General features: G+C 40.3%; 1 protein-coding gene and 1 long non-coding RNA gene across 3 annotated transcripts; one reads left to right on the top strand and one right to left on the bottom strand.

The window, feature by feature from the left end:
- Positions 1–1,193: 1,193 nt before the first annotated feature.
- On the top strand, positions 1,194–3,387 carry LOC108430847 (cytochrome c). The gene is made up of 3 exons (XM_017703637.2): positions 1,194–1,319; positions 2,436–2,609; positions 2,851–3,387. Exons 2-3 carry the CDS (start codon positions 2,441–2,443, stop codon positions 2,994–2,996), a joined length of 315 nt encoding a protein of 104 aa, XP_017559126.1. The 5' UTR covers positions 1,194–1,319; positions 2,436–2,440; the 3' UTR covers positions 2,997–3,387.
- Positions 3,388–9,324: 5,937 nt separating this feature from the next.
- LOC108430848 lies at positions 9,325–11,764 on the bottom strand. 2 transcript variants are annotated; one of them, XR_001858101.2, is made up of 3 exons: positions 11,290–11,764; positions 11,087–11,154; positions 9,325–10,851 (listed from the first exon to the last, which is right to left on the bottom strand). It is a non-coding gene; the product is annotated as an uncharacterized LOC108430848 (long non-coding RNA). The 2 variants fall into 2 exon arrangements; XR_001858102.2 differs by lacking the exon at positions 11,087–11,154 and having other exon boundaries at positions 11,290–11,759.
- Positions 11,765–13,722: the final 1,958 nt, after the last annotated feature.

Here is a 13,722-nt window from a genome sequence, read left to right as displayed (position 1 = left end):
TAAAACCTTGCATTAAGAGCTGCCTTTTTCAATTTGCTTTCATTTAAGCTTGTCTTCCTCTTCTTGTTAAGCTATGCAAACGTTCATAGACATCTGCTCATCTAACATTGCTGTGAGGATTTGGTTGCATTCAGCCACAAGAGCAATTGTGAGGTCAAACTGATGTTGGATGATAAGAATTTGTTTATTGGGCCCTTATAGGTTCAGACTGTCTGCCATGTACATTGACATGTAAACAAATTTACTTAAAAATATTATAATAAACAGACTACTGTGTAAACGTCTCAGGCATCTGAAAAAAAATGATATGTAAATCTCTTCCATGGGTGACAAGGGTTTATTAGTATGTATGTCAGTATGAATACAAATAGACAAATGAAGAAGATGTGCATACATAGACATACATAGCTCTCCTGAAGGAAATCCATTATTTACAGTTACTATTCAGTACCTGTTTTATCTAATAAAACAGCTGTGCTGCTGATGAAATCGAACAATTCCACAAGATGGCTAGAGTGCAGTGAGAAGTCAGGAACCAAGCCTGTGTTCTTCTAACTGTATTCAGGTAAACTGTGTAATAAATATCGTCACATGTAAATAACATATAGCAATCCAAACAAGTAGTCTAATGTTTATTCTGTTGTGTGTAAAATGAACTGATTCGCTTAAGGCTTGCCCTCCATCCACCAGCATCTAATGTTACAATGGATTATATTACATGTTACGTTAGCTAAACCAGTGTTTCTCAGCCCTGATCCTGGAGGCCCATTATTGAGTTAAAGTGGCTGTGTTAGAACAGGAGAAGCACTAACATGTACAAGGCAGTGGGCCTCCAGGACCAGGGTTGAGAAACACTGGTTTAGCTAACGTAACATGTAATGTAATCTAATGTAACATTGAATGCTGGTGGATGGAGGGCAAGCCTTTTTTTTTTACACACAACAGAATAAACATATGCATTAAATTGTCATACCGATTAAGCTGTTAACGACGACGACAACGATGATGATGATGATGATTACATTGTCATTTTTATAAGGGGGCATTATTATTATTATTATTGCTGTTGTTGTTGTTGTTGTTCCACTATGGCCTATAAGATCATAATTATTCTGAGTCTGACTGACTGAGTCGTTGAATCAGATATTTCATTCATGTCCGACAGCTCGAAAGAATCGGATCCGTAAGCTGAATCGGACGTAACGAGGCGGCGCCGCGGTGTTACGTCATCTGCTCGAGCCTGTAGTGACCTTCTTGCGCTCGAGCGGCAGAATCCGAGCGTTCGGTTCGACAGAAGCGGAGATAAATCCTCTGACGGGGTAAGCGGGGCTTCTCTTGGTTGAAAGGAGACATTTTTAACGTTCATGGTTTTGAAACGGGCGTTTCCCGAATGTGTACTCTGTTTTTACAGCGGCTCGTTTTACGGTATTTTGTGAGAATTTGCTGAAATAGCCGAAGAATAGCTAACCTAGGTTAAGTAGCTAAGGCGGATTAGCCCGTGAAGCTAGCCGGTCAGCCGGCGTTTCCCATTTAATAACAGGAACGGCCCAAAATCAGACCATTATAGTTGAATATGATTTCGTGTACTGTGGGAGATCGCATATTTCTTACGTGCTTAGCTGAAGAGTAGTGTATGTGATCACTGAATGTCGAGACCTCGGCCCGGCCTGTGTGATCTGTAATGTGTCTGTTAGCCAGTCGGCTAGCACATTTATCGTAATGGGCGACTCGGACTCCTCGGGTTTAACGGCAGTCCCTCGTTCGACTCGGCAAATGTCGCTGCGTCCTTCGTTTGTCTGGTTTAAACATGTGTGCACACTGTCTAGTTACGCTGGCTTAGTTTATTTACAGTGACACTAGGCTCGAATTTAGAGTTTGTATATCCGTCTTCATACATTTCCTGCCGAGGGTGAAGATGCTCAGTCCGACCTTGCTGGGTAAGCTAGGTAGCCAACCTAGCTAGGTCACGGACCGCTTTCCCAGCGGCAAGATGTTTTGTCTCTTTGCGTGAGTTCTGTTGTTTTGTGTATTAAAACCATTTGTTCTAGGATGGTTGCAGTTTAGATTTTGCCCAGGTTTCGTGTCCCCACGATTGGCAGACTGGAGGAGTGCTGTAGTAGGCTAACCGTTAGCTTCTGCTAAGTTAGCGAGCCAGCTAACCCTAACTAGACGTTGTCGGTGTGCCGGCTTTCATGCTCTACCGGCTTTCTTACGTTCCCCGTTTGGCTGGATTTTGGTTTCACTTTCCATGAGACTACCAATGTGTCAGGCAGCAGTGGCTGTGTTAAAGCGAAGGACGTTTACTACATTCCCCTTGAATGACCTTAGTTCGTCCCGATAGTAGCATCACTTGTAACGTGCTGCGGAGAAAGCGCAGGTCATTAATACCACAGAACCGGCGCATTATTATTATTATTTTTTTTATCTTCTTTTAGACAACATGGGTGACGTCGAAAAGGGAAAGAAAGTCTTCGTCCAGAAGTGCGCCCAGTGCCACACAGTCGAGAACGGCGGCAAGCATAAAGTTGGCCCCAACCTGTGGGGTCTGTTCGGACGCAAGACAGGGCAGGCAGAGGGCTTCTCCTACACAGATGCCAACAAGAGCAAAGGTAAACTGGACCAGTCAGATGTACTAGGGTTCCAGGATTTCTCCATGAGTGCTTCAAACAAAAGTGAAAATTGTCCTGTAGCAGTGTTCCTGTTATAATAGTGTTTTATTTTTCTTCCTTTTTTCCTTTTTTACTTGTCTGGTTAACAAATATTGTTTTAACAAAACCTCACACTTGATGCATATCTGACCAAACAGTACATACTCCTTTCCATACTTCTCCCTAATGATTTTCTCCACAGGAATTATTTGGAGTGAGGAGACTTTGATGGAGTACCTGGAAAACCCCAAGAAATACATTCCTGGCACAAAAATGATCTTTGCTGGCATCAAGAAGAAGGGAGAACGTGCAGACCTTATTGCATACCTGAAGTCTGCCACATCGTAATGCTGTTGGTAGAGGATGAAGATATTTAAACTAAATGTTTTCTCATTTTCTGTCTTTTAACAATATCTACTCAATTAAACCTCACAAAATGACAAGGACTATTTGTGGTTTTAAGTCATGGCATGCTGCAGATGACCGTCCACGAGGATTCTTTGTCTACCACTGAGCTATCAGCACTGTTGGAGTGATTGTCGTTCCTGTGTCTATCAGGCCTTTTCACTCGTGGGTGAGAACTGTATCCCCTGGTTTCACAGGAACTGTTGTATGTTAAATTATTCGACTGTACTAATGTGTGTGTAACCTTGAGGCTGAGAGTGTCTGTGTGCTTACTGGTAGCCATGCTAATTTGTGTCATGGATGGGAACTGTCAATAAAATTTAGAAAAGAGAAATTGTCTTGTATTTGATCAAAGCTCCTAAAATGCAGCATTAAAAAGACCTAATACAATGACTTCGCTGCTTATCCGTGATCTCTTGTCTGAAAGTTTTACTTGATCGTGGTGGTGTTCCTTGTTAGTTTCTCTAGAATGAGTCACTATGTGCCCAAGGCAGGTAACATAGTACATGGTTATTATTCTTAGTCAGCAGGATCATTATCTCATTTGTGAGGGATGGATCACAGTTGTACATAACATATAACAAAGTTAGCAAGGCTTGGATTGCTGCTCATGCTGAACTAAATGTATTAAGATAATGCATGGATATTGTAATGGTGTAATGGTTTCACCATAAAATGGCATTATTTATTTAAGCAACATAATACATACTAATATTTGTATGTTTACAGTGGTAATTGCTCGTATTTCTTGAACATTATCTATAGAAGAAAGCGGATCCCACTTTCCCTGTACACTTTGCTGCCTGCTTTATGGAAGCAGTGTGCATAGTGGTTACTGGAGCTGCTTGGGAATTAACTAGTCACCTAAGTGAAGGAGCACCACACGAGGACATCAACCCAACTGACCCCTGGAAAGATAATCTTTGTTAATCTACATAGCTAAATTTGCCCAGTGCCTTCTGAATGATGGGCTTTGCTGTTCAGCGGTACTCGGAAGGTCACATAAAGGTTAGATAAATGTAGTCAGTGCAGGTAGTTTGGCCAGTTGTAACTCAAGCTTTCCAAATCAAATAAATTCTAAGGAACTTCTTATCAGCTTGACTCGTTGAGCTGGGACACTAAGGGACACTCAAGATTGTGAATTACACATCAGAGTGCTAAGTCCACTCAGTCACAGCTGGGGGAAAAGAAAAGCACCAAGCCAAGTAGTTGTTGCTTTCAGGAGGACAATATCGCCACCAAGTGGACACCAGAATGTTGCTGTTTTGTAACCTTTTTTTTATTGCAGGGGGAAAAAACTTGCTCAAACGACCTAAGTGCGAGGTATGTCCTCTACACAATGTTCACTCACGTCAGCACACACTTTACTGCACTGTATTGTTGGTACACTCAGTATGAACTGGTAACAGTAGTTCCTGTCTCATTCATGACCTACTGTAATGAGATCTGTGATATGATGGTGCTGTTTGAAACCTGCATGCGGTCTTGAAAATTTCAGCACAGTTAAACCATTGAGATGCTGCAAACAAAGTCATCCAGACTGGTTTCATGTGAAATGCTCCATTCTGGAGAAACTTGTCCAGGCAGAATTGTTCACAACACTGATGACAGGAACAGGACGTCCAAAGTGTTTAATGCTTCTGAAAGCTCCATCACAGTGAGCTATCACACAATCATGGTTACAAATATGCTGACATCAAGTTTACAATAGTTTTGAGACCTTTGAGAAGGTTTTGGCCTAAACAGGTACATGCAGTGGGGTGGAAGACCATATAGTTACACCATATTGATTTATCACTAGCCGTTACATGGGTAGCTAACAATTTGTTACATTTGTAAAAGGAGTGAGAGTTGAGAAGTTTCACTGCACTCTCAAAAAGATGGTTCTTTAAGGATTCTTTAGTAAAGACAGTGGTTCTATACAGAACCATGAACACTCAAAGAACCATTTGCATATTTAAATGGTTCTTTGCATGGTAAAATAGTTCTTCAGATTGATGGAGAACGTGTTGTATATGGTTCCATATAAGAATAAAAAAAATCCATAATAGAACCCTTTTTGGTGCTTTATAGAACCACACACAACTCATTCTCCTTCAGTCTGAAATGCCATTTCACCATGCAAAGAAACCTTTAAGCATGCAAATGATTCTTTGAGTGTTCATGGTTCTATATAGAACCATCATCTTTGTTTAGGAACCTTTGAAGAACCATCTTTTAGGGTATGTAGAATGGCTTTACATCAGCATGTAACTCAAACGGCTTTGCTGACATCAGTTGAACTATGCATTTTTTTTGCAGAATTAATTATTAGGAATTAATGAAGAGTGTAATGAAAGGCTACAGTAAAAGCCTAAAGTTATAAGTAGGGATGCACTGATATGGGTATGGTGAGCCAGTGCTGATATCTGATATTTTTGTATGTATCCAGCTAACTTCTGATGCATAAACATCTAAAAATGCAGAAAGTGTGATTTGATACACCTGGATTAGTATTACAGAGGAGTGAAATTTGTTTCTATAGGTTTATAAAAGCAATAAAATGAATTAAATGCAGACAGTTTAGTGTAGTAACCCAGCGTGGTTCGATATATAAATGCGTCAGAAAATATCAGTGTGAAATGTGAGTCAAATCACACATCCGCCCAAAGCAGATATTTTTAAAGTAATTATCTACCAGTACCTATAATATGATTCTGATATAGTCTTGCACTGCTAGATATAAGTGAAGTAACCCTTTTCAAAAAAGTTCTATACACGCTCAGAAATAAAGCTCCTGAAGTGTCACTGGGGTGGGACCAACCAGGGTACATCTCAGTACCTAGTCAGGGAGCATAACTGAACCATAATCCACTGAAATAATATTTTCTAAGCTGTACTGACTCCTCGCCCCCCATCTCGCCTCCAGGCTTTTTATTTTACTGTTCTGTTTTAAAACATTTGGTCTGTACTGTTCACCTGAAAAAATAATATTTTAGGTGTAAAACTGGGCCTTAAAACCACTGTTGTCCCTTTGAGGGAACATTTACATTGTTTGTACCTTGATGAACCAAAAATGCACCAGCACAGAACCTTTATTTCTAACAGTGTATACAATCATTTACAGGACATTCTCCATCAATCTGAAGACCTCTTTTACAATGCAAAAAACCCTCTAATCACACAAAGGCCTCTTTGAGTGTTCGTTCTTCTATATAGAACCATTTTCTTTAAAAAGAACCCTGAAGGAGCATGGCAAGGTCAATTTTGTAGAAAAATGACCAACATCACACAATGAATAACATCAACTACACCCACTGTCAAATATTACTTTAGGGATTTTTTTAATCAAATCATTGCTCCTTGTTTACCCATCCATAATTGTTATGTATCTTAGCCTTTAATTTGTTCCTTTCCCATCCCCCCATTCTTCCATAAACTGCTATTACTGTTGCATAAAATAATTTATCACCCAGTTACTATGTTTGATTTATTTAATTAACCCTTTAAATGGTCAGGGCCTACTGGTGCCTATCACCCAAGAATAGCTCAGCCAGTTTGCACTGAAGTCTCTGTACCTACTGAATAATAAGCCTTGGCATTATAGTGGCCCGCTACTGTCTTACACTGTGAGCTCAGGGATTATGGTAGAGGTTATGGTAGGTCTATGGTGTTTATTGTCGTTGTTTGTTAGTTTAAGTTATGAGTATGTGGTTACTGTGTTGTTCTGTGTTGGGGTGTGGGTTTAATTGTTTGGGTTTGGGGGAGATTGTATTATCTTGAGTGACTTTCTAGAAGAGGAGAATTACCACTCTGTAATGTCTTCTGGGTTTCCCAAGCGCTAGAGGGCGCTCCCGAGTGAGTCCAAAATAAATGGGTTTATATGGAGCATTTGAGTAAAATCATAGTTTATGCCTTCGTATCCTGAACACAGAACAGCATAAAACATTTTAACACTGTGGTTATATTTTCAAATGCTCTTGAACTTGAGTTACAGGAGTTTAGAGCGGCACTTCATGTATGTTCATGATGTTGGTGAGCGTGAACAGCCGATTAGCTGTATAAAAAAGGAAATAAACAGAAGAGTTTTCTTTACTTCTTCAGTAAAATACATCATGCTTCTTATTAAAATGAAAGGAAAGTCCCGGGCAAGTGATTAGAAACTATCTTAACTTTTCGTTTTTGCAGTTTAGCTCCATTCACCCCCATTAAGTGAGGACCCCCTCACGGGCGCCCTCTGCTGTTTTGTAGTCATGTTTTTTGATATAATGTGGAAAATAGGAAGTGGCCAGGCTCCTCATAAACCGGCTCTGTCAAAAGTATGTACACCTGACATGACATGAGAAAAGATGGGCAGAATATGTTTTGAAGGTCCTTTACTTCTTGCAAACTGTGGCAGTGTGCAAACCGGCAAACTGTGGCAGTGTTCAGGATCATTTCCACCTTGGAAAAGCGAGAGGTTTCAGAGTCAAAGTTAGGACAACTTTAGAGTTGTTTTAAGGTTAGGACATATTTAAGATATTTTGGAAGGTTAGGTTGCTTCTCTAATACTTTTATCTCATCTGGAAATAGAATAAAATTATGAAGTTAGAAAATGTTTTTCTGTAATGGCTGCTGTCCTAAACTTCTATCTTGGGGTCAGTTGTGGGCTGGTTTGATCCCCAGTGCCAACAGTACATGACTGAGGTGTCCTTGAGCAAGACACCTAACCCCCAACTGCTCCCCAGGCATGATGGATAGGGCTGCGCACTGCTCTGTGCTCACTGCCCCCGGGTGTGTGTACTCACTAGTGTGTATGTGGTGTTTCACTTCACAGATGGTTTAGATGTGGAGCTGAAATTTCCCTGTTGTGGGACTAATAAGTATAACTTAACTATAGTTGCCACGACAACAAAGCAGATAGGAGATCAGACTTCAGTTTCTGCGATACAGCCCCAGATTAATTTGAAGCTGTGTGCCATTTTATTTCATATATTATATGAAGTGTTCACTAAAAAAATGTACCTATTAACTCTGCTCTCTCTCTCTCTCTCTCTCTCTCTCTCTCTCGCTTTCTTTAAAGGTCTGCTTTCTCCATCTTTGTTGTTGTTAGGGGAACCGCCCGCATCGAATTTCCCCCCTCTCCTCCTCCTCCTCGTAGTGAGTGGTTGGGTGACAACAAGTGACGTCACTATGCGGTTTTCTGAACAATTCTAACATTTTTGCTGTAAATTTTGTAAATCTGTCAGGAAAGCAACCGCAGCGCAATCATCCGTCTCCATTCTGAGCTCTGACCTCTCTCTGAGCCACATCCTGTCTGTGTGGTTAGCAGCAATGTTAGTCGTTTGGATTAATTTGGCCTTGTCCGCTTCTTTCTCCATCCTCGTAAGGTTTGAAGGAGAGTGCCCACATTAGGAATGCCGGACTGAGTCCTTATGAAACTTTCTGTCTGCTTTCCTTGATTTTGCCTGATCTGGTAGCCGTGTGGATCCACATGCTAAGTTTGTTTAGTGAGGCCATGGGATACAAAATCAATTAAAGCAAAAAGGAACTGATGTTTAATTCAATCATTAATTCAATCAAGGGCAGCCACAGAGCAAATGTGATTGGGCTTTATAATAAAGGGTGGGATTAAAACCCCTGCCAGTAGAGGTCAGTATTGCTCTAGTCTTAAACTCATGAGCTTGAGTCTAATTCTGCTAGTCAGTTTTCTCTTCTGTTTCTTTTCAGAATTAATAAAAGGGGAAATTATGTGTATTTAATATAAATATCTTGTTAACAGAAATTCAAACCGAATGAATGATATTAGTGTAATGATACAAGTGAAAACATGACATTTAACACATTAAATGTATTCATAGAACATCGATTTTTAATCTTTCATCTACATTTTAGCATGTAATATTTCAGTTCTCATGTAAAACTCATGGGGCTTCTCATTCATTTTAAAGGGTGGGAGGCAGGTTTACTGGTGGGAATTTCCATAAAATTTCAATAAAGTGTCAATTAAACTTTGATTAGTCAAATTGTAGTCCATATTGTATTAATAATTGTAATTATTACTTCATTTCTAAACAATGAATATTACATCATTAGATGTATAACTTAAGTACTTACATATAAAAAGTTCTGCATGTAAGAAATGAATTTTAACATGTGACAATTCCTTTTTCAGTACCAAGCAATTCAGACATGCAGTAATTAGGGTTTCAACATGAAATTTAATTTGAGCTGGTTTCTATCAGGAATCTAAAACGGTTTGCCATAAAAAGGATGACAATGACCAAACGATTAGCAGCGATATTATACTTAAAACAGTTATGACCCGTTATGGTTGTCTGCTCATTTTTAGATTGCAGAGCAATGTAATTTATGTAGAATTTTCATTTTAATAGAGGAAGTCTCAAATATATTCAAACAACAAGACAAGAGACATGGACACACAGATGGTGAAAGGGTGCAGTCCAGTTATCTTCAGGTATAACCAGGCTTGGGGTCAACTGTTCTAAAATTCAACTCATTAACATCCGGTGATACACACGAAACAGCATTTATTTTTATTGAGTCATTATTATTATGAATTTAAAAATTATCTTCACCTTCAAGCATGTGGTATACAGAGAGCAGTGATATAATGATACAATAACATCTTTACTGCTGCAAACAAACACGGTAAGTTCATAAATCATGTTTTATAGACATGTTTACATTCCTCTGTTCAAAAAAGTAGGTGGCAAATACCCAGCGGTTTAGTCAAAACTGCAGAAAGAGTATCCTGTTCCACCAGATTTAACTCTATGGCATCTGCAGCAACATCAGAAAAACCTTTTGATACGCAAACCATGTATGTTTTAATGTAACTCTGTCTGGGGCCTGTTTTATACACTGCAATGCCTGTGCTACACTGCGCCAAAAAGGAAGCGTTCCTATAAAGTGGTGATATATTTAGTTACATTATGGATGATATAATCTGGGTACGGTTAGATTATCTACACCTTTGTTACAAGCAAAGCACCAGCACAGTGTCAAAGTATTAACATAGCTAATTAACACAGTCAGGCTCTTCTGGAGTTCATTTGTGTGAGCTGAAGCTGGGAAACATTACACTGTGTAATTCTGTGGCTCTTCAGGAATGCAGTTTGACCCCTCTGAAAAATGCCAAAAGCTTCCATACCACCGTGAAATTCACCACAATGCAGACTAGAATAATCCAGTGAAGCTAAGCATGTTTGGGCCTAGCCTGTGATTCCAGCAGGAGATGCTCTTGTGGCCAGGAGGGGGCGCTAAGATTTTATATATGGATATAAAACAGTACCTATGTAGGGAAGGGGGGATAAACCGTTGTGAAAATGTGGCAGGAAAGAAGGGATTTTTACCTTAATGTTCTGGCCATTGTCAACAATGAATTCCAGTACAGTATATGTAATAATCGTTCAGGCACAATAAGTACATTTGACAGCACATCAGCTGTCAGTTAGCCAGGGCAGTTGTCTGAAGAACCACAGCTTAGTGTATGAAATCAACATTGGCTCAGTCAACTGGTCCGAATGTTTGTCACTTTGTCCTTTTTACACACCACCTGCCAGACGACGAGAGCTCTTAAAGCAAAGTTCTGTAATGCACTGACCACACATTCACACAGTCATAGTGGACCACAGAACTTTGCCTGAGGAGCCTTGCTGCATGTGTATTCAACAGTACATCACAGTAGTAATTATTGAAATAAGTGGTCTATGCAACACATCAAGTTTTGCACACATCGCTGTAGGTTTCATTCAGTGAGTTCTTGTTCCACTGGTTGGGATGGTAGTCCGCTCTACTACTCTGGGTCTTGCAGGCCCTGGGAAATAACACATATGGCATTTAGTCTCCTGGCTTGAAGGAGGTGACGTGTCTTATGCATACCCCCTGTTACAACTATTACAATATAGTAGCCCAGTTGGTGCATCACAACCATGAAGGCCTATTTTGTACCATAACAAAGGATTCACCCAAGAAAATGTGTTTAAAACATATGTGAATGTTTACATGTAGGCTTTGTATTTAGAAGTAATAAAGCCTGACTCACTACTGACCTTGCAGGGAGCGTTACACTGTACTGGCTATCTGAAAACAGCTGAAGTAATAAAGTCTACCAGGTGAGCTGACAGAGAGAAATTACACTCAGTCAGGCCTGAAAGTCTGCCACAGGTAAAAGGTTCAATCTTTTCAAGAATGTTGTTTCTGAAAAGGTACTTTAAGAGATACTAAATTAGAAGAAATTAAGTCCATAACCGACCTGGTAGGTGACTGCAGCAGACATAGCGGAGTCTCCATGCCTCCATGAAGTTTCAAGCATAGTGCAACTCCTCCGCAAACCCAAACTGGTAACTGTCTGACTTCTAAGCGACAGTGAAACTGCATTTGCCTTCTTACGTTAGCGTGTCCCACAGATTCTCGCTTTCCTGTCCAGTTTTCTGGCCTGAAGTAAACCCTTCTGCTCGGACCCCCGGCTCGGCTCCCTCTCTGAAGGAATGTCGACGTGGAGCTGCCAAACGTGAACGTGTGTAGGGCTTCACATGAACGCGCTCAGAAACTTCTCACACAGAGCTGGGTTTCCTCCCCCCTGCCTTGCGTTAGCACGCTCGGCTAAGGAAAATGGACATGTTTCCTCACAAAGCACGCTGCATTGTAGCAGAGGACTCTGCGACCACAAGATTGGTACATTTTCCAGACCTGAATATCATAACTACGCCATTCTTTTTTGTGGGCTACTCTTTACCGTGTTATGTTTTTCCATAGGTGTTAGCTTAGCCCTTTGGACCACTGCAATCCGAGAATGGACTAATGAATGGGTAATGACAACAAGAACGGTTAAAGGGCCCACATTCTACATTTGTCTTGTATTTTATTTTTCCTCCTGACGTCGCCTTGTGTCATTTGAATCTCAGTTCATTTCTGCACTTGCAAACTACCCGTTATAGCTTAGAACAAAACAGACTGTTTAAAATTGTATCTTTCAGACTAACTTATGTAAATGACCTCAGTTCTGATTGGCTTCCTTGCATTGTGCCAGACCAGGCTGAAACGCTCTTTATAACTTCAGCATGAATGCTCAGGCCAAACTACACTGTAGGCTCATAGGTAGATATATGTAAATGAGTTTTTTTTGTTTGTTTGTTTGTTTTTTGTGATATAGTCGTGGGCTGGATGTTAGGGAACTAGCCCGAAGGTTGCCGGTTCGATCCCCAGCACCGACAGTCCATGATTGAGATGTCCTTGTGCAAGACACCTAACCCCCAGTTGCTTCCCGGGCGCCGTGGATAGGGCTGCCCACCACTCTGGGCAAGTGTACTCACTGCCTCCTAGTGTGTGCGTGTGTGTGTGTGTGTGTGTGTGTGTGTGTGTGTGTGTGTGTGTGTGTGTGTGTGTGTGTGTTCACTAGTGTGTATGTGGTGTTTTGCTTCACGGATGGGTTACATGCGGAGGTGGAATTTCCCCAGTTGTGGAATTAAAAAATAAGTATCACTTATCTTATCACGTATCACAAAAACATTCAATTCAAAACAGGTTGCTATTTTGTTTTGCAGCTTAATTTTGATATATGGTTGTTATAGACTGGGTAGTGAACGCGTCACGCCATGGGTAATGTTGGACCTAGCAAACCAGGGCCCTCTCTGAATGAGGACCATCCTAAAGCCTTGCAAATTAACTGAGTTTTGGTTTCTAATTTTAATGCTCTGTGTTGTAAAAATAAATAACACGAGACTGCATTTTCCATGATCATCTTTCAAGTTCTACTTCTCTATCTGTTATTTCCATTACCCTCCCCCCCGGCCCAACTACAACTAAAATACCATCTGTTGAGTTTCATTGAAAATGATTGCAGTTGTCAGGCATTACAATGATTTAATTTTTTTCTTTTGAATTTTCCTCTAATAACGTTGATTGTTTTGAGAAGAGACTAAGTCTAATTCTTACTAAACTACAGCAAGATTGAAGGTAAGCACCCTTACCATTGGCTTTTCCTAAAAATGGGTGGAGCTGGAACACAGTGGAGTTCCATTCCCCACACCAGGATGGTTTATTACAGAGTTTATTCTTCTACAACAGGTGGAGAAGTGTTGAGAGGTGCTAGAGTATCAGCAGCTTCACACCACTGCTAACGAAACACCATCAAGGAAGAATTCTTCTGATTAGATTCTTGGTCAGGTGAGAAACTCCTATTGATACTGATGTGATTGAGTCAAATAACAGCGTTTTGTTGCCGTGCTGTGGGTGCTGTGTTAAATGCTGCTTGCTGTTTCTGGCACAGAGCACTGTTTTCACACATGCGCAGGCTGAGAAAAATGAAATAACTATACATGCACTGAGAAATCTGAATACTGAGCTACAATCCAGCTCTCTTTATTAAAATTCTTAATCAGATTTCTAGGCCTAGAAATCAGAGTATGCTGTTTACATGACCTTGAATAATCAGATAACTGCCAAAATCCAATAATGATGGGATTATTAGGTGCATGTAAATGCGTTCAGTGCTCTGGTGATGGTGTTCCTGGCAAAGATGTTTCCACTTGAATAAACGTAAACATAAGACTACACTCTGTAATGAATATTCCTTAAAACAGTTGTCTCTTGTTGGTCTGTTTTTACTGACTTTGTTTAAAATAAGTGCCATCTCCCTGTCAGTAGATCGAACTTCAGTTTTCCACATGACAAGCAGAGATACTGT

The sequence above is a fragment of the Pygocentrus nattereri genome, chromosome 30 (genome assembly GCF_015220715.1).
Source record: "Pygocentrus nattereri isolate fPygNat1 chromosome 30, fPygNat1.pri, whole genome shotgun sequence".
Lineage (NCBI taxonomy): Eukaryota > Metazoa > Chordata > Actinopteri > Characiformes > Serrasalmidae > Pygocentrus > Pygocentrus nattereri.
This window is presented reverse-complemented; position numbering and strand designations above follow the sequence as displayed.